The sequence below is a fragment of the Aythya fuligula genome, chromosome 11 (assembly GCF_009819795.1).
Source record: "Aythya fuligula isolate bAytFul2 chromosome 11, bAytFul2.pri, whole genome shotgun sequence".
Classification (NCBI taxonomy): Eukaryota; Metazoa; Chordata; class Aves; order Anseriformes; family Anatidae; genus Aythya; species Aythya fuligula.
The window spans coordinates 13,383,722-13,407,781 of NC_045569.1; the positions used below are offsets into that span (position 1 = coordinate 13,383,722).

General features: G+C 42.1%; 1 protein-coding gene across 1 annotated transcript; it reads left to right on the forward strand.

Annotated features, from left to right (window-relative positions):
* Window positions 1–23,732, forward strand: MTHFS (methenyltetrahydrofolate synthetase). The gene is made up of 3 exons (XM_032194513.1): window positions 1–153; window positions 3,560–3,824; window positions 22,998–23,732. Exons 1-3 carry the CDS (start codon window positions 1–3, stop codon window positions 23,219–23,221), a joined length of 642 nt encoding a protein of 213 aa, XP_032050404.1. The 3' UTR covers window positions 23,222–23,732.
* Window positions 23,733–24,060: the final 328 nt, after the last annotated feature.

The following is a 24,060-nucleotide window of genomic DNA, read 5'->3' on the forward strand; positions in this document are numbered from 1 at the left end:
ATGGAGCCGCCGCGGGAGGGCGGCGGCGGCGTCCCCGAAATGGCGGCGGCGCTGCGGGCCGCCAAGCGGGCGCTGCGAGCCGAGCTGCGGCAGCGGCTGCGGGCAATGGGCACGGCGGAGAAGCAGCGGCAATCCCGCCTGCTCAGCCGCAAGGTGGGTGCGAGCCGGGGCCCTGCCGTCACCCGGAGGCTTCCAGGAAGAGCGGAGCACCGGGGGCGGGCGGGGAGGACGAAGGAAGCGGGCCCGGCCCCGGCTCTGCGCGGGGAAGCCCGCCGGGGGGTTTCCGAGCCCCGCTGGGAGCCCCGGAGGGGACTCGGGGCCGCCGCCAGCTCCTCGGATCCCTCCTGGAGCAGCGGGGGCGGCTTGGCCATCGCCGTGCCCCTTCCTAAAGCGGCTCCGGCGGTGATCAGGCCGGAGCAGGGCGCTGGAAGAGGACGGGGCTGGGATTTCAGGGATTTGGGGTGGCTGCTGCGGGCGAGGGGGCATTGTGGAGTGGGGACGGGCTCTGCGGTGCATTCCGGCGCGGGGGGGCTTCACGTGGCTCTGGGGTGGCTGCTTATCCTAAAATGTTCGCGTCGGCCTGGCTTTACAGCCAGCTCCGTGTCAAAACTTAGCGATTGGCTCATCCTGGCCTTCCGCTTAACTGTCTGTAATTGCCCTTCCGTGTCCTTCGGGGTATTTCTTCCCTGCAATTTGATTTCTAATGTGATTTTTATACTTTAAAAGGTATCGAGAGGGGTTTACCTCACTGGTGTCATAGCACAGAGTGGTACCAGTGTGTTCTTTTGAAATGTCCTGTTCGCATTTGGATTGCAAAGTTTTTATATAGATGTATTTTGTCATTTTAATAAACACAATAAAATTTTATTTTTCAGTCACTGCATGTAATAGAACAGTCATCCTTTTTTTTTGCAGCACCAGAGTGTACTTCTAGATGATCTATGTTTATATTGTTATTTTCCTGCCAAAGGATCTTAAATCTTTTTATAAACTTTGCGTAGTACTAATTTGTAGCCACTTCATGAATGTGACATGGCAGCACAGAAACTTTAGGTCATAGGTTCAGTTGGAACTCACATGAACTTTTTTTCATTGCTTTTATATATATACAAATATATATATAAAATATATATTATATAAATATATATATATATATGCATTACATCCTACTACAATGCAAGTATATTTTAATAATTTCACAACCCTGACTTAAATCACAATTTTTACAACATACTGTCAGAGTCCTCTGCCAACTTTATAAGCACCCGGGCCATATACAGAACTTTATGGAGCTCTCAACCTTGGTCTAACTGCAGCCGATAAACTCAGCAACAGGACACTTGTCTCTGTGGGTGAGGACATACAGAATATAAAGGTTTATTTTGCTTAAAAGAAAGCATTGGGAAATATGACATAAGTTGATGTTATCATGCCATTTTAATATTATGACACAAGTTGAAAATCATGAGCTTTCTTCAGACACAATGGCATTGCACAGCTGACAGAAGAGAGTCAGCTTCCTTATGGGAAGGGAATGCAGCTGACATGAAATTCTTGAAAATGATGAGAAATACTTGGAACAATATGAGGCTGACAGTGTAGCTCTATAATGTATATCAGTAAGTGTAGCTAATAAAAGTGAGTATGTTTTTTTATAGCACCTGAACAGCATTTTTAGTAGTAAAATCTCATCTCAAAATTATCTTTAAATTCAAACCAAAATTGCTTAGCTTCTAGATGACTGCTCTTTTTTAACATGTCTGTTCATGATTAAAGTCATGGTGTTAGCATGCTCTAATTCTGCAGCAACAGCCATCAACAAAGGGCACACAATACTTGTAAGTGTGGAAATTTTCTCACTCTTCTCAGAAACTGCTCAGAGTCTTGGCAGCTTTGTCTTCACATTTCTGAAAACATTTGAAGTCATGCCTTTCTGATAGCTTGTGGTTTTACATCTCCAACCTCACTTCTTTCTGTACTGCATAATCATTTGTGGTGTTGGACATGTCAGAACAGATTTGACCTGCGTGGTGCCCACAGCACCTCTTTGACAGAGGAGAGTTTTGTGTTTCGGTTTCTCTATGCTGTCAGCCCATGAAAAGGTTCAGCTCAGGAGCCCCTCAGTAACATGAATCACAGGCATTGTCTGGAGTCTGCAATTTGACTAAATAGTTGGTTCTTTCAAACAAAGGCTGCCATGGAAATTCTGTTGTTTAAGAGCTTAATCACTTAGTTGGAAAAATCCATGTGTAAGGTTGAACAAATTATAAAAAGAAGTAAAGTACGCTTTTGAATTGTTAGGCACTTCTATGGCCAAGCAACACCTTACCATAATTTGGGCCAGCGTGTTTCATTATATCTTGCCTTACAAAATATATCCATCTTTTGAATATTTCACCTGGACTTTTAGCTGGTGTGCTAGAAAGAAAAAAAAAAAAAAAGAATGAGAACCAATTCTCCACTCAGATACGGGCATATATCTCTCAAAACAGGGAAAGGGCAAGGGGTAAAGCTCAGGAGAGCAGTTACCCTGCAGTTACGCAAACACAGAACAGAGGATTTGGTGTAAGCACAGTTTCTCAATTGTCTGATATTTCTGACAGCTTTTTGCAAATGCGTAGAATAAGCATAAATCACATTTAAGTCAGAAGGGACACATTTGTATTTGTCTTGTCTTGATGTAAGTAACAAAATATATAAGATACTAAAGAGAGAAGACAAGCTTTAAAAAAAAAATCTGCACAAATCTTAATGTGGAATTTAATCTGGAATTGGGCAGAGACATAGTAAGGTATGAATCTGTTAACACTCTTTCACCATATAAGCATTTTTTATTTTCCTTCCTACATTCGATCTTTCATAAGTCCAGCACAGACGACCTCATGAAAATAAAAAAAATGGCAAGGCCATCTTTCCTTCAAGCTCTGAAAAATGTGCAGTAATAAGATCACCTATCAGAAGCAGGTGATGTTTGTAGTCATATATCTAAATTTGCTGGATGTAAGGCATTTCAGATTAAAAAAAAAAAAAAAAAAAAAAAAGGGCCTTATCTTGCAAGACTTTGAGCTCTGCAGTCAACTGCTTTGATGCTAATTTTCTTTTGAGAAATTTCATTGATGCATTTCTCATCCTGCCTAGGCCCAGTTGTGAAATGCAGCATGTAAAAAGGATGGAAAAAAAGGAATGCAAAATCCTCATGTCTTGTATAAGCTGGCAGTTCTGACCTGCTGTATCTTTCTCAAGTGATGTTTGGTGTTTGAGGATGCCTGCACTATATGGCACAAATATTTAAAGGATCTGGACTATCTCTAAAACAGTTTTTTGATGGCCCAAACCTGTGTTATAATGTTTTGTTCACTTGCAGCAAAAATTTGCCCATTTTGATTTTGCTCATGGTAGGGAGTAGGAAACAAAGTCAGTTTATTTTATTCTCTTTGTGATTCATGGTAGTTTGTATCTCTGCTCTTTCCAATGGGTATTTTCCTCCAGTTGTGTTTTTTATTAAAGTCTGTTGTTTAGTAAACTTTTCATAAGCTCATTACAGCAATTTCCTGTATAGGTGATCGGGCATTCAAGGTACCAAGAATCCAAAAGAATTGCAATCTTTCTGAGCATGCCAGATGAAATCCAGACAGAAGAAATCATTAAGGACATTTTTAAGCAAGGCAAGGAGTGTTTCATCCCACGTTACAAACCTGACAGCAATCACATGGACATGCTAAAGTTATCATCAGCTGAAGACATTTCTTCACTTACTTTGACATCCTGGAATATTCTTCAGCCTAGTGACGATGACAGTGCAAGAGAGGAAGCTCTTGCTGGTGGTGAGTATTTTCCTCCTACATTGCAGGGTTGTTGATCAGGAGTAGTCAGGATGCTGGTAAGAAGTAATCAGATAGCAAGAATTAAATGAAATGTTATGCTTTGGTCTAACGTGTTGTGGTAGAGATGCTGAAGTCGATGTCAGCAGGTGCTACTTTCTCTTGCCTGTTTTTCTCTAACGTGTGCCACCCCTGTGATATGCCAGCAGAGCTGGCAAGAAAAATATTGCACAGTTGATCCAACTGAAAGTAGCCCCCCCTCCAGATAAATTTGCTCCCCGGTCCCCTTCCACAGAGAGGCTCAATGCAATCTTGGCAAGCACAGCATAGGGCCTCGTGGAGGCAGGAGCTTGCTAGAAGATGCTTGGGCTGCCATTGAAAGTCATGGGGATTCGCAGATATTTTCAGACACACTCTGAGAACTTTAGTTTCCCCTGCCTGAAAGGTACAGAACTTTTCAGGTGATGCCTGTAGGCTGACAAGAGGATTTTCTGAAATCTTTGATCCTGCAAATTGTATTGCATGGATGAATCACAGTGCTGATGTGGAGCCTGCCCATGCAGAACAGCTTTCTGGATTGAGACCTTAGACTGAAAATAAAAACAAAAACTTTATTGCAGGCTTGAGTAAACATTGCAAACTCTTTTCAATCATTGTCTCTTACATTTTCATTTTGATCTTAAAATGCTGTCTCAGACACTGGATTCTTTACAGAGTTGGAAAGTTACAAGTTCATTTAGGTCTATCTATGACATGTGGTTTGGTCCCAAAAGAATCTCTCTCCTAACCTAAAATTCCCCAGCTTTTACAGAATTGTAAACAAACTTACTTTTTCTGTGTCTGCATTAATTATTTTCATTCTTTTTGTAAACACATTAGTGTCTTCCTGAAACATCTGCAGAAATGTTTAGTGGATCAGGCTTGAAACCTCAGGCTGGGGAAGTTTTCTCTAGATGGAAATTTACCATGCAGACAGCTTCCACACCTCACAGACTCACCAGCTTTTTAATGCTCAGTACAGGAACATAAAATTTATATGAATCTGTTTGGTTGAACTGGGTTTTGTGTTTGTTTTGGGATGCCAATGTGCTTTCCCAGAACACTGCCCTATAGACAATTCTGCTGGAAGCATTAGCTCTAGTACGTAGTCTTCATTTATCAGCATTTTCACTGTGTTTGTTTCTATTTGTTTTTTTGGATCACTACCTCTTTCTTAATTCAGAATCTTTTCCATGTCCACAATTCAGGCAGCAAGGGATTTAACTGCTTCATACATCTGTCTTCTTTCCATTTAATATTTAATACTGTTATTTGTTTTCCTTTTTTTTTTTTTCCCTGTAAATTTCTATATATTGGTGGTATCAAGTGGCTTTTGAAGGTAACCCTTAAAGTGTCCAGGGTTCTGTTGATTAAGTCTAGTTAGATACTTGGGACAAACTTTTGCACTACTAACTAGCTGCTGTTGAATTTAACAAGTCTGTTGCAGAGATCACAAGGGAAACATACAATTTTAGGTGTAATGGGAGCAGGGACTACCAGGTGCAGAGGGCACTGGGATGGACCTGTGGTACCTGGCTAGCCCTGGAGCTGCTGTTTCATTCTCGGCACCAGGGTATGCTTATGGGCAGAGAGCAACACCAAGAGAGCTACAGCGGTCCTGTGAGTCCTATATTTAGGCTGCTGACTGCAGTGAGAGGACAGGGGAAGAGTTGTAAGAGGCATTTCACAGAGATCCCATGTGTTGTGTTTTGAGGAGCATAGAATGATGAGAGTGCATTTGCTCAAAATTACTCATACTTCTGTTTTGATGTAATTTCTGAAATGGTACTGTTTCTCTGATCAGCAGTTGTAACAACTGATATAAGGCCATGTCAGTGTTGTCCTGTCTGAAGCTTCAGTTTAGTCTGTTTTTACTCTATAATACAGGAATAATTTGTTGTGGATAGGAAGTCAGATTCTGGTCTTTTTTCCTTGGAAAGCTTTTGAAGATTAGAGAGTAAGTTTAGTTTTTTTGCACTGTTACATAATTGGACAGATACACTCCAATTTGTCCCCACAGAAACAGACACTGCATCTCAGTGCATCTTTAAAATACTTCTGCTATATTTTTGTGTCACTTATATCTTTTGAACTTTGGTACATTTGCAGGAATGCAAATTGCCTTGCTTCTACATTTGTCCTTCATTGTTGGAATTATGCATGGATGAAACATTTATCTTTGTGATGTTATCAAATACTGTGGTGATCTGAGGCATTTACATTGTTATAAAGAGATGACATGGTGTTATACTAGTAACGTTCCCATTGCTTGCATAAGTTGCTATGTAATTTCCAAGGAATACCCTGCAGGTACATAAATAAGTCATGTCACTACTGAGTGTATTCATTTTGCATGACAAAAAGCTTAAATTCAGACTGTCCTTAAAACTTCTTTCCTCTTTTTAAGACAGAGTTATTGTGAAGAACAGCTCAAATGTAAAACTAGGTATAATTTTTGCATGGTTTCCCAATCTTTGGTAGTACATGCAGGCTGTGTTTACTAGACATGAGCCCCTCCTCTGGGAGATGGTCCTTTTTCTGTTGGATCAGGATTTACCTGTTTTCATCTTGACAGCACAGCACATTACACCTTGTTGTCATAAACAAAGATCAGTGTAGTTTCTGTAGTAGAAAGTCTGTTGTCTTCGCTACCATACATGGATAACTATTTTAATATGAAATATTCCTTTCTTCAGGCTAAGTGGACACAGAAACAGAAAGAACAAAGCTGGAAGAGGCTCAGATATTTTACTTGGAGTAGGGGTGTATGTAAGTGCATGACTTTCCAGGTATGCTCACTGAAAGTTTTAGACAACTTTTGGAACAAGCCAGTGGTACATTTTCTCAATAGGTCTGAATTCACATGCTTAAATCCTTGCCCATCAGAAATATAAATATGCACTGGTATAGTTTGTTGCCCAAGGTAATACTTTTGATGAAACTTTAGGCAGGTTGCAGCAATTGTTTACACGAGCGTAAACACCTTACACAACCATGGAAAGAGTAAATCAGATAAAACCATGCTCCCTGTTTGCTTCTTATCACGACTCCTACAGAAATTTAAAGGACACCTTCCCAGCAGCTCTCATTTCAGTGTGGTTTAGGGAGGCGGTGTGATTCAGCAGGCTGGACATGGGTTTCCTCATTTATAATGTTATTTATTATTACTTAAATCTACTTTGAGTGCTATGGGTGAACAGCTAAGTTGTTCCTCCTAAAAAACAATTATTCTTACTGGGACTTGAAAAAATTGATTGGGTTGAATATGTCCCTGTGGTAAAATTCTTGAAGGTGACTTTTTTGAAGGGAGTCGTGACCAACTTTGGCCTCAGGGATCTCAGCTGGAAATCTTGCATCCAGTGCATATTAAAATTAAATGTCCATAAGCAAATTGTAGACTGGTAGTTGAAGATGTACAATAAATTATAGTCAATTTTTAAAACATTCACCTGGGTGATGGGGAGAGGATTTTTGGCCTAGATACTTGGTTTTGGCTGAAATAGGTATTAGAAATTGTGGCTGTGAATCTGCTTACTCTAGTGGGTTGTGAGGTACTCTCTGAAGAAATGCAAGAAACAGGATTACATGCACAAACTTAGTTCAGCCTCTTTATCTGTGTATATTCTGCCTCAGTCTTCAAGTAGGCCATTACATAGGCCTTGCCCATTGGATCTGGGGTCATTCAAGATGAACCCCGATGCAATGATCTAGACTCTTCCAAAGATGCAAAGGATCAATGCTGTTAATGAATGCTGCTAATAAGTATGCATTCGGTCATTTGTTTTCTCCCTTTTGTTCAAGTTAGAGTGGCAGGCCTTTTTTGCTGTACATTATTCCAACTATGGTATGACACAAGTCGTCATTTCCGTATGGGCTCTTTATCACTGTAATGTTCAATAACTTAAGAATATTGCCTGGCAGTTGCTGAGGACCAGCAGAGGCTCAGGATCCTGGGTTCCAGGCTAGGCTGTGGGGAAGAGTTGCCCCCAGTGAACACAGACTCTTTTGCCTGTCTTTCCAAACAATATGGCTTCTTCTCTGTTCCCTCCCAAGTGATTGCTTCCCAGGCTTGTCTCATCCTTAGGCTGGACCCCCCTTTTCCAAGTTTTAATTTCTCTGCCAACCGAATACCTGCCTCCTGCTCTTTGCCCAGAGTCAGTGTCTCCCTCCCTGTGTCCTTCTTGGCCTTTCTCACCAGACTGCCCATTTCCTCTTCCTCCCAGTTATAGGCTGTCACTTTTTCGGCAACTGGGCCCACATAAATAGCTTTCCACCGCCAAAAGGAAGGAGATCATGTGTTTTCTCTTCTTTCACTTGTCTGAGTCCAGACATACATGATTCCTTGTCCCAGTTTTCTCATTTCCTTCCTCACTGGTGTGGCTTCTTTCTCATTGCCTTAGAAAAAAAAAAGAAGATAAAAAAAGAAAAAAAAAAGCTTTTCTGTTAAACAGCACTTGTACTAAACAGCACAAAATTGATTGTGGAGTACTGTGTTCAGGTCTGGGGCCACCAGCACGAGAAGGACATGGAAAAAACTTGGAGAAGAGAAGGCTCTGGGGAGATACCACAGCGGCCTTCCAGTGCCTAAAGTGGGCCTACAGGAGAGCTGGGGAGGGGCTCTTTGTCAGGAATTGTAGTAACTTTAGTTTAAACTAAAAAAGGGGAGATTTAGATTAGATATTTGGAAGAAATTCTGTACTATGAGGGTGGTGAGGCACTGGAACAGGTTCTTTCCAGAGAAGCCCTGTCCCTGGAAGTGTTCAAGGCTGTGTTGGATGGGGTCTTGGCAACCTGGTCTGGTGTGAGGTGTCCCTGCTATGGCAGGGGCTTGAAATTAGGTGATCTTTGAGGTCCCTTCCAACTCAAACCATTCTGTGATTCTCATGCAGAGTTTTGTGATCCTTTCTTGTGGGCACTGCTAGATTAAATCAGCCGCTACCCTCTCTTCTTGTCTTCTGTTTGTCCCAGCCCTCCGCTGTGGTGCTGGTACTGTTATCCGTGTGGCCCTGCTGTGAGCTGCACGGGGAAATCTTCCACCAATTTGGACTGGTGCAACTAAAGGCTTGGCAGGAAACTGGTGATGAGGGGTTGCACAAACTGGTGACTAGAAGAAATGTCAGTGAAACTCCAGCCCTCATTTCCTTCCATGTTTCAGTTCCCAGTCTCGCCCAGGCAGAGGGACTAGGGCAACCCCTGCAATAAAAGTCCTTCTGAGTCCTTCTGAGTCTGAGCCTGCAGCTCCATGTGCCCTTCTTTGCCTCGCTCCTGGCCTAGGGAGTTCTCCCTCCCTGCAATTTCAGCGTATTCCCACCCCGGCCTCTCTGTGGCAAACTGGATCAATGAGCTTCTCTGGATGAAAAAACGTTTTGTTCCTCTCTGCCTGTTTTGGTTGGGAATTTTGTAACCCAGATGAGTGAATACATCCAGTTTGCCACATGACCATCTTGATGCAGGGTGCGTGGGATGGGATTGAGTAGCCAGGATGGAGACAATGTCCCTTATAAACTGGCACTAGTTCCTCGTGAGCTGTGGGGCTATCTGTGCGCTTGCAGCTCCAGCAGTGGTAGAGAAGGTGGCATCCTCAGAGAAGCCCAGCATTAACCCTAATAAATCTTCCCTAAGATGTGCAAATGGCAGATTTTCAAACATTGACAATATTTTACAAGATCAACTCAAATGGATTCGAGTGGCTAAAGCCACATTGTTGACGCAGAGGCTACTCTGATCAAGTTTTCTACTTGCCCCAAAACATGGAGCAACAGAGGTTTCCTGGCCATTTTTTGCTAGCATTGTTCTTAGAAACCAGTGAACCATTTTGCCTTGAATAAAAAAGAACATAAAAAACCTTGGTTTGTCATAAATGCCCAGATTGAAAAATATAAGCACTTAGAAATATAGCATCTTATATATAATGGGGAATGCTGAATAATCTGGTACTACTCTCCTGGAGAATAATGTATTTTTGCTTCCAGAAATGAATGCATTAAGAACTGGACTTGTATTTTGTAATTTAATTTGGAGACTTCCAGAATTTTTAGTGTTGGAAACAGTAGTGGCCTACTGATCACAATATTTGTGTTGTCTTCAAATTAATTAGTGAGATGCTAACTAGATAATCCGTGATATAAATACCAGAATATTTATTAAGGAAAAACCCAAAGGTCAAAGTGAGGAAATGCTAACATATGTCTGTCTATCAGTGACTTACTGCTGTTCCATTTTCACATAGCCCTTTGTACATTAACTTTTGAGGTTAGAGCAGTTATATTTTTCTGTCCTTACAACCTGCAGAATACTTTGAGCCTTGCTGTGACATAAATGACAACAATATGCTGATAGTGGGAATGGACAGGGCCAGTTTACCTGTGTGGATCGTATTTGGTTTATAAGAGCTATTTACACTGGGAAGTGTGAACCTCTTGCAAGCAAAATGCTGTCTACCTCTAGACTACAATTCCAAGCAAATCCAAGTAGTCTGATTTTTTTCCAGAATGATGATTAACCCCATTTTAGACTTTGCCATTGGGATCTGCCCTGCAGAAACATTTTAGTCTGTGAAAGCTCTGTTTCACCTGTCATTAAAGTCCCACAATTTTGTTGCACATTCGAAGAGTCTGCATGTGCTGCCAGGAGTGATGGCCTTTTGATGACATTGCTATTCTGTCATTCCAAATTTTAGCAAAGTTCTTCAGAAATGTGGCTGAGGTTGTGGCAACACAGTCTCAAGAGGAAGAGATTAATTTACAGCTGCAAAGTAAAATAGGATGTAAAAAAAAAAAAAGATAATGGGTTAGAACCCACTTCCTCTCCTGCCCCCCTCAAAAATGCACCAGAAATTGAAAGATTTTGAAATATACGGCTCATGAAAGCTTAGAAATAAAAAGCAGTACAAAGAAAAGCAGTGTCTTGAAGCACAGGGAAGGTCTAATAAGCTACTTCAAACCCATTGGAGGTTGTAGAGTTGTACATGGAGGCATAATGGGAACATACAAAATGGTGTTAATCATTCTGAAAAAACACTTGTGGTAAATAATACTCGCGGGTAACTGTGACATATTTAAGTGATATACACAGATTGGAAAGTATCTGGAATAAATGAAATACAGGTTTGTGGAAAGCAGACGTTAAATATTACTGCTTAGTTAAAAAAAAAGTGAAGTGATTGAGGGTAGTATTAGATTTTCTTTTCCTCTGGGAGTCTTGATTAAAACTTACAGTACAATATATGTCAAGGGGTAGATTACAATTTAAAATCTTTTTACACTGGTCATAAAAAAGAAAATCTGAGACCATGGGATGAAACAAAATTGAAAATCGAGGCTTAGCTCTTAATATAATTTATTTTTTAATGATATGATCAGAAGTTTGGAATGAACTTCTGCTTGGAGACAATGAGCCATAGTATTGTGATACGCATGAGGAGAGCAAATTCAGTGCAAGTGAGGCGTTAACATTCTGGTGGTGAGTGTACTAGTGGAGGGAGGATGCTGCCCCCACGAAGTGCAGGGTCACAGCACTGGCCATTCAGTCCAGCATCGTGAGTTTTACAAGATGTAGGAAACCTCACAACTTGTAGCTATGTTGCAATAGCTGAAATTTCTTCCTACCACTGCAGATACAGCTCCTGGCTTATCCCCTTACACACAGGTTCTGGTTTTTCATTACCTGTGGGCATTCTGGTCATTCCTATAAGCAACTATTTTTATTTCTATTAAGCCCTTGGTTCTGCAACATTCTGACAGCAGTGAGTTGTAGTCAGTTAGTTGTAATGTGAAATATTGTGTTCCTTGTTACATTAATATTACATTATGTTCCTATGCTATGTGAAATATTATGTTCCTTGTATTCATTTTGAATTTGCTGCTTTCAGTTCAAGTGATACCTCATTCTTCTACGATAAGAAGTAAATAAGGATGTTTGATTTACTTTCTTTTTATTATTCATTGCTTAGTTAAACCTGTATTATATCAATTGTACCTTTTTTTCTTTACTAAACATTTTCTGTTTTCTTATTCTCATATGGAAGTTTTCTAGATCTGCAGCAGTTCCACCCATTGGCCTGTCAGCCTTTGCAATTTTGGAGAAAATATGCCTGAGAAAACGTTTTATGCCCAGGTGAAGAAATATTGTGAAATATATGTAACGACAGTGTTCAAGTTAATTCTTTCTGTATATGCCATAACACTGCTTTCAGATGAGCTTGCTGGGCAGGCCTTTTTACTGGGTTCCACACAGGTATCCCACAGCTACAAGTCGTTACAAAAACGTCTGTTCCAGTGTTCCTGATCCATAAAACAGACGAGATAATCTTTAATTGTTCTGTATAGGGTGTTCCCTAACATGAAATGCTAGGAAAATACTTGCTTGTAAATAAAATAGTTCAGGTTTTGGACCCAGCTGTGGCAGCAGCTGCTTCCCTTAAGGTTTTCCTGCATTCCAGCCTTCAGTTGCAAGTTGCACGACTCTGTCCCCATGCCTGCCCTGCAGTCTGCACCACCTTCCACAGCTCTGGAGCAGCCTAATAACAATCAGCACCCAATTTGCTGGGCGAATACCCATACTTTTAGCTGGGCTTCTCCCAGTACTTCTGTTTAAAAAGGTTCTTGCTATGATTACACAGAATCTCTTCTTTGAAAGACTTTTGGGTAAAAAAAATGTTGAATGCAAAAGTTGATGTGTTTCTGTGGTATCACTTTGTAATGCCCTTTTGGTATGCTTTAGTCCTGAATTTCTTTGGTGCAGACTAAACCACGAACACTGTGGTTTAACTTTAATACTGTGTCTGTGCAGAGGTATCCTGCAGTGAACCTGGAGGTCTGAGAGCTCTGGAATACTCTGTTTTTTTTTGCTTTTGTTAAGGTCATTAAGGCTTTAAAAGTGCTTTTCTTTGTAATCATCCTAAGATTAACATCCATATTTGCCTTCTTGCAGAAAACATTCTCCCTGCACTCAGCAAAACAACAAAAAAGATTACTTCTTCTGTCATCAACTAATGTTGAAAGAGAAGTGAAAACAACATAGGCGCAGGCTTTAAATTCACTGCAAGTGACTCTGAAGTGTTTTGTTTCAGAGAGCTATTTTGTTAGTGTGAATAGTGGTATTGTCATTTTCTTTACACTGTTTCCTAGGTACAGGAGTCTTTCAAAACCAAATAAGAGGTTAGGTTATTCTGTGCAGTGTGGCATGGGTCTGTATACCAAACTAGTACAGGGGAAATGCAAACATGCATCTTTGGCTGCATTAACTAATCCACAGATTTTTGTCTCCCTTTATTTTCCTTTTTGGACGGGAAGAGGTGGCACTGAACTTGTCTCTGTGCCTTTGCTCACATAATCTGGATAATCTGGAGGACAGGAGAGGATGCCTTTACCTGGTGCTCACCTGTGTATGGCGACATGGATTGAAGATGCAGTTTGGTGAGACAGCTGAGCCCTGCAGCTGGTGCCAGGAGGGGCAGTCCTGCTGCCTTTTCTTTGCTTCCAGCTCTGTTCTCCCCTTGTCCTCACAACAACGCTGATGTCATCTCTGGTGAGCAGATTTAGCTCAAGAATCTGGCAGAAAATTACTTTTTTTTTTTTTTTTCTTCTCCTAAGATTGGTTTTCTGCCAGATTAGAGGGCTATTAAATCAGGTCAGCACTTTTCCAGCTACAAAAAATTTGTCTTCCTGGCAAAGGTGTCACCCCTGCTCTCTTTGCTGAGATTGAAAATACTGTCATTTCCCCTGTACAGTGGGAAATCCCTTGGACCTGGCAGGGAGCTGCTGGCTTTCAGAGGGCAGGATTCACATGCTGCTGTTCCACCGTGTAATGATAGCTCATAACTGGATGCAGTTCTTGCTTGTGATGCCTTTTGTGTGTATGGGACGGGAATCAGTTTTTGGGTGTAGATGGAGGGCAAATTACTGTCCAGGAGTGATGTGAAGCCCTTTGCCGGCAGGTGTCAGTATTCCATAGATTTGCTATGGAGCACTGGTGTCATTTAGGCAGTTTTCCTATAATTTAAGTCTCATCCAGGTATTGTCAAACACACAGAGAGCTGGAGGGAGGTGGAGGATTCCAGGGATGGTGGGGTTTTTTTGTTTGTTTGTTTTTTCTTTTTCGGTTGGTTTAGGTTTTGTTTATTTTAAGCTGTGCAAGTTTTAAATATAAAACCTTGTGATGGAAGAAGCTGGATTACTCAGCTGTTGTGATGTTAACATGTTTGACACTAACAGGTAAGGTGCTGTCACCTACAAACCAGCTGACTACATGTTCAGCAAACCCTGCCTGGAAGGATGCCTAATGTTTCTGTCAAGTGGTGTAGCTCCTTACAGGAGTCAGGTTTATGTGCTGACAAAGAAGTTGATGGTATTTCACAAGTGATTCTCTGTATTTTATGATAGGCTATCTGCTGACTGAGTCAAGGGGTGTTGGAAATACTGATAGCGATACATGATGTGTTGAAAAAATCCCCAGATGATTCACTTGTGTCATATTTTGATTTAAAAATATCCAGACAGTAGCAAGCAAAAGAAGACCAAGAGTAGAGAAATGAAGTGCACATACGCATGTATCAAGTGGAAGTATTTTAAATAAGTGCTTAGATAAACACTATGGGAAATGTAGCTGATAAAATCTTAATGAATCTCACACAGGCACACAGAAAGATGCACAAAGATCCTTGTGTTTTAGGTTGTAGCAGAGTTATGACAATCCCAGCATCAACAGCTCAAGCTCCCTTGCCTTGTTAGTTTCTCTGAAGGAGAAACTCAGCAGTCAGCATTTACTGATTTAACAGGATGTGTTGATGTGCTCTAAAGTGGTTGTAATGCAGTTTGTTCTCCCTTTGGAGTTGTTCCTTTGCACATCTTGTTTCAGAGTATTTTGGTGGTTTAAAATCACAGGAGAATGCAGGTGCAACCATTAGAACCAAAAATCTTCCATTGCCCAAGTTTTCCCAATCAAATTGTTCTAACTGCTCCAACGTCTGAATAGCAGAAGTAGGTAAGTCATTTTTCACAGACTGGTTGCTAAAGCATTTCTAAGCAATGATTTCCTTTACTTTGAATTTGCAAAAGCAGACGTTTTTGTAGGTGGCATGGAGTGATTATGGTTTATTTACTGTGCCTTTGCCAACTCGATGAATAATAGCGAAATAGAAAAGAACTAGTTCAAATTTTCTCTTAGGTAGACATTTGGCAAATTCTGAAAATGAGACACTAGACCTCAGCTGACAATAACTTAAACCTCAGGGGAAATGAGTGTGATGGTTATAACCTCACACAGCCTTCCCACATGGTGAAACCAGCCAGAATTTGAACAAGTCTTGGCCTTATACCGATGACACATGAAAGGATATTTATTCGTGCGGCAGGATAGGGTTGTTTGTGCAGGGCTGAAGTACCACATCTGAAGCTGTGCAGTGCCCTTAACCTCTCAAATGCTTTGGCACTAAATTTTGTTTTAAGTAAATTCAAATTAGAAGGAGGAGGATGTTTACTTTTCTGAAGCTCAGTAGCACAGCAGCTGATCAAAAGGCATTATTAGTGGGTTTTGCAGGTTTGATAACAGGAGAGGGACTGACACTCCGTTGTTTTAAACCTGTATGACTGATGGCTATCATGTAGCTTCTCAGAGAGAAGTATAAATATTTTATTATGCCATAGTTCAGGAGGGCAAGTGTGAACTGTGGAGACCAATGTTTCATGCTGACACGAAGCACAGACATGGATGAGCAGACAAATAAGTGCTGAGTTGCTCCGTGCTTGTTTGTAGATTCTGCTGATGGTTCTATTTTCTGCAAAATATTTTATTGAAGCAATAACCAAAGCTGTCTCAGTCATTCTATAGTGGACCAATTACCTGTGGCACATGGATGGAAGAGGAGATAGTCTACTTGACATATATATGTATGTAAAAGAGATTGGTGGGCCATGTGTATGTGTGGATGTGGATAAAATGTTGTTTGCCAGAAGACAAAAGGACACAAAAACCTTCCTGGTGCCTGCAGTGCCCTTAAACAAACAGGAATACAAATGAAGCAAGTGAGTGCCCCTGGATGAGGTGAGCATTAGCCTTGGGGACCTCACGGTGTACCCTGTACCTAAAGTGTGGGCACAGCCAGTGGGACCTGGTGTGCAGAGGTGCTTGTGGAGGCTGTCCTCCACTCTCTGGGTGCTGAGGGACTCAGCTAGCCCTTGGCACGGGTCTGCAGGCAGTCACGCTCTGCAATGGTCTGTTTTTTGATTTCTGTGCCTGGCCAGTACAAGCATCTCTCTGGCTTTCCTTCTTAGGGGAAAGACTGGCCATGAATAGTTAGAAGAAAGGAGGTCCTGCCAAAGTGCTGTGGTACTGCACAATTAAAGTTGTTCATGTAATGGAAACACCTGGAGGAAGAGCTCATGTCTGCAGTTTAAAATTAGCTGTATTTTAAATCTAATACGAAACACAACTTTTAGTCCTGTTAGGTAACTGTGTTTGGGATCACAAGGAGACTACAGAGTGAGCACTCTAGGAAAGCTTTAGAGGAGAGCTGTTTATGAGCAAACAACAAATACCTACAAGAGAAAAGAATTGATTTTCCTCAAACATGTGTCAGTAATTCATGATACTTCCTATGTAGTTCTCAAGGTCAGTGCAGAGGGGACTCAGTGGGGCAATGCTGATTTACAGTAACTGAGGATCTGATCCTTTTGTGTTGTAACTTAGGTTTCAAAGGAAATGAGGATTCATGCTGAGCTTCTGATATTGATTTTCAAAGACTATGTCATGTGAGCAAATCAGAAATGAAACTCTTACCAATATTTCTTTTTCAGGGATTGTATTTGCATTTTAGCAGCCTGTCTGGGGCAAGGTTAAACAACGCACTTGTTTATGGCTGTGATCACTTGTGCTACTGGAAAAACTTGCCATAATTGGTTCTGGATGAATGGCTTTTTTTTCAAATGCTTATCAATTGCAGCGAAGGGTAATGCTTCTGTCTCCTTGCTCATTAGATTGGGATGATAACGCCACAGGGCAGCCAGAGCACAGCCTTTTGCTGGTGGCAGGAGTGGGTCCTGAAGGACACGAGCCCCAGAGGCCAGGAGCTGCAGGATCAAGGCTGGCTCCAGGTCCTGCCGTCAGAGCAGGGTGCTGTATAGTGTTCCTTACCCTCTCCTGGGCTTAGGATAATGAGCTGGTTTCCTCTGGAAGTGATCCCAGCTCTGGGAAGCACACACACCGCTGGGTTCAGGATTAGGCCTGTAGTGAACAGATTTGTCATTTCCCTTTCCGAACTTCTACCATGGCAGGTGTGTAATAGCAGAGATGCTGTGCCTGAAACCAAGAGCAGGTTTTTTCCAGAGGGCAGAAAATTTGCATCTGGAAGGAAGTACTGGGCGGTTAGCAACCTCAGTAGTGGTGCAAGGGGCACCCAGGGCATTCCAGGGGGAAAGCTGAGTACTGTTCATCTGCAGCATAATTGAAATATTTACTTCTGTGGAGTTGTTTTCCCCAAGGTCTGGTGATTAACCGAGAGCACACTGTGGTAGGTGCTGTGGAAAGAGCAAGATGATGATCTGAGTCCTGCAGAATATATGTTAAGAAGCTAACACTTACCCAAGAGGCCTAACTGTGCTGATGCTGACAGTAATTAAAGTTATAGTAATGATTCTGCCATTAATTAGAACTTTCTCAGTTATTCCAACTCATTGGCCCATACCCTGCATGTCACCAAGACTGATACTTCAATATTAGGATCAAATGGATTGAGTTAATGTTTTCTTCTCTGCTGGGGCAGCAGTTACAGAGACAGCAGGCAGTTACCGTGTCCTTTTAGTTCTGAAAAGTAAAGTTTTCCTGCGTAAGGGTTTGCTTTTTCTCCATTGTGGTCTTTGGTAGATCATGAAAGCACCAAAGTCAGCTTTCATTCCTTGTAAATGAACAGCTTTCAAGTACTTGTCAGCTCTGCAGAGGCTGTGCGTAGACTGATCTGACACTGCTTATGGTGAGCATTGTGCAGAAAGGCTTTCCTTTTCTTTAAACAGAAAATTGTTCTTGGCCCGGTTCTTCATGGCCCTGCACCTTATGTAACCTTTTATATCTGAGCAAAGCAGAGGGAGTCCCTAATGACCACTGCGGAATGAGCTATGCTTGGGAAAAAAAAAAAAAAAAAAAAAAAGCAACTGCTCAAGAGCTCGCTGGTGCTGCAGGCACCGTGCTGAGAGAACCCAGGCATCTGGCATCTTGTGGGGACACAGCAAGCCAAGCACAGGCTGCTGGGCTTGGGGGAGATATGTCCCCCAAGATAAACTGTGGAATAAATCTCCCTCACAGCGGGGTGGCAGTGGGCTGGGACCCCTTCACGTCAGGGAGGAGAGAGGCTGCGCCGGCTGCTCCATCTGCGGGCAGGCCAAGGCCCCAGCAGTCTTTCCATGACCTGTGTCTGGTGCACCATGCTGGACTCTTCTATAATTAACCATTGTCAAGAACACTTCAGAAAACACCGGTTGGCATTTCAAATAGGAACATCAGATTAAGGAGAAGAGAGGTAATGAGGTGCAAGGAGAAAATCCTTCCCTGGGGATCAAATCAAACTTGATATTATCATAAAGGGTAATGAGAAATGCACTGCCGAACTGAGGAAATTCACCACAGCTGCCTAGAGGAAGCGAAACTGTGTATTCCTATTTAAAACAGCAGAGAGAGGATGCTAATGTTTCGGTCTGCTGGGTAAGTCAGGGGACGCGCAGCATGCACACCTGCCTTTTGCATGTACTTTTGCCACACATTTCCTGAGTCCTCGGGCCAGTCATTTCACTTCTCTGTGTAGACATAAGGTGTATAGACATAGATGTTGCATGTCAGTGCAGACAAAGCATGCCTGCACACCCACATGGCAGGTTCTGAAGCTGTGACTTGATACTGCTAAATATAGCGGGGCCTAGTAGCACTGACTGGTCCTGTCCCCACCACACAGGACTTGGCTTGCCTCCCAGCATGAGGCCTTGTGGCAGACCATCACGGCAGTATTTTTGTAGCAAGAATACAAAGATTTGTGTGGCATAAACTGACAGGAGGCAGGAAAGCCTGTGTCTGGAGGAGCAACCCCAGTTTGGATGGTGTAGGAGGATCGTGCGGGGTGAAAGGGGCCAGACCTGCACACTTCTGTCTTTGCTGCTCACGGGTACTGGCAGAACCCGGCAGAGTACTAACAGATAAACAGTGTGGACCACCTGGGATCCTGTAAATGAGTCTGCTTTCTCGTCCTGCTTTATTTAGCTGTATAAATGAAACCTATGTGGCCGTGTCAGCACGGCTGCATGCCCACGTTGGTAAGTCAGGGTGTATTATTTCACACACGGTGGTACACGGTTGAAGGAGCTGTAGCCACAAGAGCTCATGTCATGGGTAGAGTGAGTATTAGGTGACTGTCATCATAATTGCCAACCTTACATGGGTATCCTGTAGCTTAATTAAAGTTTATAAGAAGCATTGGTATTCTCTTCACAGAAGACCTGGGCTGGTGCAACGTATTGCTGCTTGTGTGTTTTCAGCCCTCAGCATTTTGCAGACCACCTGAGAGAAGTACTCTGAGAGAAGTGCCGATTAACCACAGCAAAAGCCCTCTTGACGGTGGCTGTGCTTTTCTTGGTTTTGTGTCCTGGGCTTCTGGCCTGTTTTCACAGGAGGCTCAGGGATCCCTGAGCCAGCAGTTAATGACTGCAGGCGTGTGAGGGACAGAAGGCATTACAAGGACAGGGACAGAAGCTGGTGGCCATCGGGAGGCCTCATTTATACCATTTTACAAGGCAGTAAAAACTGACTGGTGTTTGATGCTCAAGAACCTCCTCTTTCTTCTCAGGGACGGGGATTTGGGAAAGGAACAGGCCTTCAGGGCATCCTGAGTGGCAACTCATGGTCCTACAGGGCTGGAAGGGCTTGTGAACATGAGGAGGGCCACATGCCTGGAGGGACAAGACGTCCTTCCCCTCACCTGCCATCCTGTTGATGTATGCTCACTGCTGATAGTAATCTTATATGTCTGCAATCTTGGTCTCATCTGTGTGTCACTCTCATCCAGCAACAGCTCTTCCCCCGCGCTGCCGCAGGCACCGCAGGAGGTTTTGTTGCTCCCCAAGTTATGTGGAGGGAAAGTGTTTTCTCCATGCAGCTTTCTTCCATTCCTTCTAGCTCCCAGGGCAGGATTTGGGGCTAATACAGCTTGAACTGCCTTCGGGCTCCTTGCAGGGTAGCTGTGTCATTTTTCTACTGAAAGTCTTGCTTGGTATTTTACTTAAATCTTATGCGGTGTGAGTTGCGTGGCTATCAGTGTGTTGTGAGTCAGAGCAAAGGCATTCGGTGTCACACTGCTCTAGTGGAAAAAAAAAAATATAACGGTAACTATTACAGTATTTACAGCATTGTTTTTTATATTGAGATTTGCACAAGCTTGTTTGAGTTATTCGGCATAAAAAATCCATGATTATAGCGGAGCTAACTCATTAAAGCAGACTCCATTTCTCCAGAGAACCCAGAAGAAAACACAGTGCTTTAATACATCTGAATTCACTCGAGTGTGCCCTGTGCTATCAGTTAAACGACACAGAAAATATATTTCTTCCCTGCACTGTTCCTGCCAATTCCCTCTTTCCTTAGTGCTTCCCCAGCTTGTCTCCTTCCTGTCTGTAATATAAATGTAAAAAGAAATTGCACCTTTTTCCTCAGCAGATTTGCCCCTTGTGTACATTCCTACCTGCCAACAGTAGTGGCAGCAAATGTTTTCTGCTTTTTTCCATGAGTCACACGGAGAGAAAACAACTAAAAAATGTGTACGCCAGAGTGTGTTTCTTTTTAAACATGATTGGTGCTTGGTCCGCACTGGTTCCTGGGCCACCTGTATGCCTGTACAAAGCCAATGTGAGGCAAGTCATGGAGAGAACAAAGAATGAGCACAGGATTAACAGGAGAGTATTTGACCTGCAGAATCTCCATTACTGACCATGCTAATGGGGAGAAGACCAACTGGTTTCCGGGTCCTAGGCTATAGGCCTGACAATTGGCAAATATCTGTTTTTATTTGAACACTCAAGAGATTTGACAAGGTATGTCCAACGTGGTGTACACAGTGACACCATAAAAATGACATCCCTATCCAAGTGAGATCGTATTTCTGCTCTCTTGCCTCTTTTTTTCTGTTTGCTATTCACCATTTGTCTGTCTTAGGAAACAAAAGTTGACTGCAGTGTGGTAAATTACTGAGGCTCCCTTGTAATTCAACCAGTAATATTCTGTAGCCTCCCCGTTGGCTAATTCCCTCCTCATATTTCCTTGACCTCTTTTGAAAAAGCATACTTCTTAACTGTATGATGCCAGATTTACAAGATTAATCTTTTCCAAGCATCGTGTATGCATTGCCTTGCATATTTTATGTCAATGTTCTAGTTCGGTCAGGTCATGATGGATGGGTGTTCACATCAGTGACTCTTCCTGAAGGATGAGCAGTGGAAGGTGATCTCCAGGAGCCTGAGAAGGATGTGCAAATGAGTTGGTCTTGTGTGCACTTTCAGCATGCTCTTCCAAGCTGAGTTCAGAGCTGATACTTGGTCTCACACAGGGTTTCCTGGAAACTGAAAAACTCTGCTTAGCTCTGGTTCTTTCAGTCCATGCTCCCGTGTATCTCCTTGAAAGCTGAGTGTTGTCCCTCAGCTAGATGTGGTGAGAGCTGTGCAGTTCAAAGTGGCAGTAGAGAGTTGGTTTGGAAAAGTACTGCCGCATGCTAGCTCTGGTGAAGGAGCAGAAGGTAATTATAAAACTGCTTCTTAAGGCAGTACTGTTGCTATAAGGAAGAAGCAGTGGACTGAGATGCAGTATTTGCTTTCTTTCTAAACTCATCTGAGCTGTGTTTAGTCTGTGCTATTTTTCCCCTGCCACTCCTGCTTTCCGCTTCTTAAGTGTCTGTCTGCTACAGCAGCAAGTAATGAAAGACTTTATTTGCATTGTGAAACTAGTAAGTGGTGTGTTCCTGGGTTCAGCGGTCAGTACCAGGCCAGCCAAGCTCATTTGTTTAGAGGATGTCCCTGCAAGACTTCTAACACCAGCAGAACAAGCCTCGCATAAGGGATGGAAGCAGCGCGCTGGCTGCTGTGCGCCTGGTGGGTGCTCAGTGGGGCAGCCCGTGCCCTTTGCCTGATGGCAGAGGTGTGATCAGCTCCTGAAACGAGTGGGCAGCAGCCTGTAAATTGGAGTATTGATGCGCCTGGCATGATGCTGCTCCACATCTGGTGACAGAGTATGAGCAGAGCGAGTATAAAGGGCTTTCCTGATCCCATCTCTTCTGTCTGGAGCTGGCGGGTGGGATCTGTAGGCAGGGTTTCCCCAACTGCTCGGATCTCTTCTGCCCAGATAACTGGCCACTTAAGCAGCTTGCTTAAGTTTTTTAACTGATTCTGAGTTCCAGTTGTACAATCTCAGAAGGGTCTCAGAGAATCCATACTCTTTGTAATCTCTCTGGAAGGAGAGAGATTTGGTGAAGGCAGGCAGAACAGCTGGGTGTGCTGCCGGAGTAACACAAATTGCTGGAGACCCAGCAGGACAGTCCTTTAGGAGAGGAACCTCATGAAGAGACAGCTCTTCAAAACTTCTTCACAATGTAAGAGGGCAGATAACCACTTTCAAAATACTTTGTATTCAAGCCTCTTTGAGTCATAGCATCTTACGGTTGTGTCAAGAAGGTACTCTCTGTCTTACACATCTTCTTCTCATTCTTTTTTTCCTTTCTATTATTGTGCCTGATGTAGAAGTTCATTTGATTTTCTGATTCTTCCTGCATTTAATTTCTCTGAGTTCAATCTCTGTCTAGATTTAGAGTCATAATCATTAGTATTTGGAAGTGTGAGGCTAAAATGATATAATAAATTTGTTATAAGGTAGATTTTTTTTTCTTTCTAGCTTTTCAGGGTCTAATTATTTTACAGCTGATCTAGTATGCAATTGGTGAGATGAAAATGTAAATTCGCAGGTTTAGTATTCAAGGTATTTTTCATCTGATCAAAGAGATGGAAGCATTTTGCAAAACACAAAGCTAGCACTTTTGCTATGTATGAAATTATGTGGATGTAGTCCAGCCATCAGGAAATCCACAGTGCATCCACTAATGTTTATTTCATTTTTCTACAGGGGGTCTTGACCTTATCTTCATGCCAGGCCTTGGGTTTGATAAAAAAGGCAACAGATTGGGAAGAGGGAAAGGATATTATGATACCTATCTTGAAAGATGTATGAAACATCCCAGTGGAAAGCCTTACACGATTGCCTTGGCGTTTAAGGAACAGATTTGTGAAGCTGTGCCTGTGGCAGAAAATGATGTCCCAGTAGATGAAATTCTTTATGAAGACTGCTAAAAGCATCTTGATACCAACCCGCCTTCAGAGTGACCGACCAAAGACTTCAGATCCATTAACCACAACTTTTTAATAGTCATATATGATGTTGGGAGCAATAAAATACATTATTTGTATTCGAACAAGAAAAAAAAACACAATGTATATGTGGTAATAGTAATGCAGATTGCATTGATTTGCTTCTAATTAGCAAATATCTGGAGTGAATTCTTATTCTAGAATCAGTAGAAATAAGAATATGTGACTGTTTATTGCAGTAAGAATCATTTATTCTCATCATACTCATGATGAACAAGCTACTTGATACCTAACAGTTTTATTATTCCAGTTTCAGAGTGAACTGTCTTCTGATGACATTTCTTTATCCATTCTGATATTTGTTATGGTAAATGTTCTTAGTACTGAAATATTATGTGCATCTGTGAGCAAAACAAGAAACCACCAGATAATTCGTAGAGTAAGCTGGACAAAAACTGGTGATTCAAAATAAGTTTTAATTGATTTTAGTGTATGCAAGTAATGTTGATTGTTTATTTGTCTCTGTGATCTCATAATAAAAAGAGTATCTGTTAAGAACAAGTTTCATGTCTATGACTTTCATACGTGTTTGTTTCTTTTATCTTAATATAAAAATGTCATGTGGTCTCAAATGTGGGCAGGGAGTTCTTGATCTGGAGAACAACTTATATTTTTCTTTTTTTTTGTAAAATAACATTCAGAATTACTTCAACCTTTACAATTTTGTACATGAGCCATTCTTAATACCCCAAATGTTGTACAAAGTATGGGAAGTATGTTAAAAGATTAGACACTAAGAATTGCAGAGAACAGTTTTTATG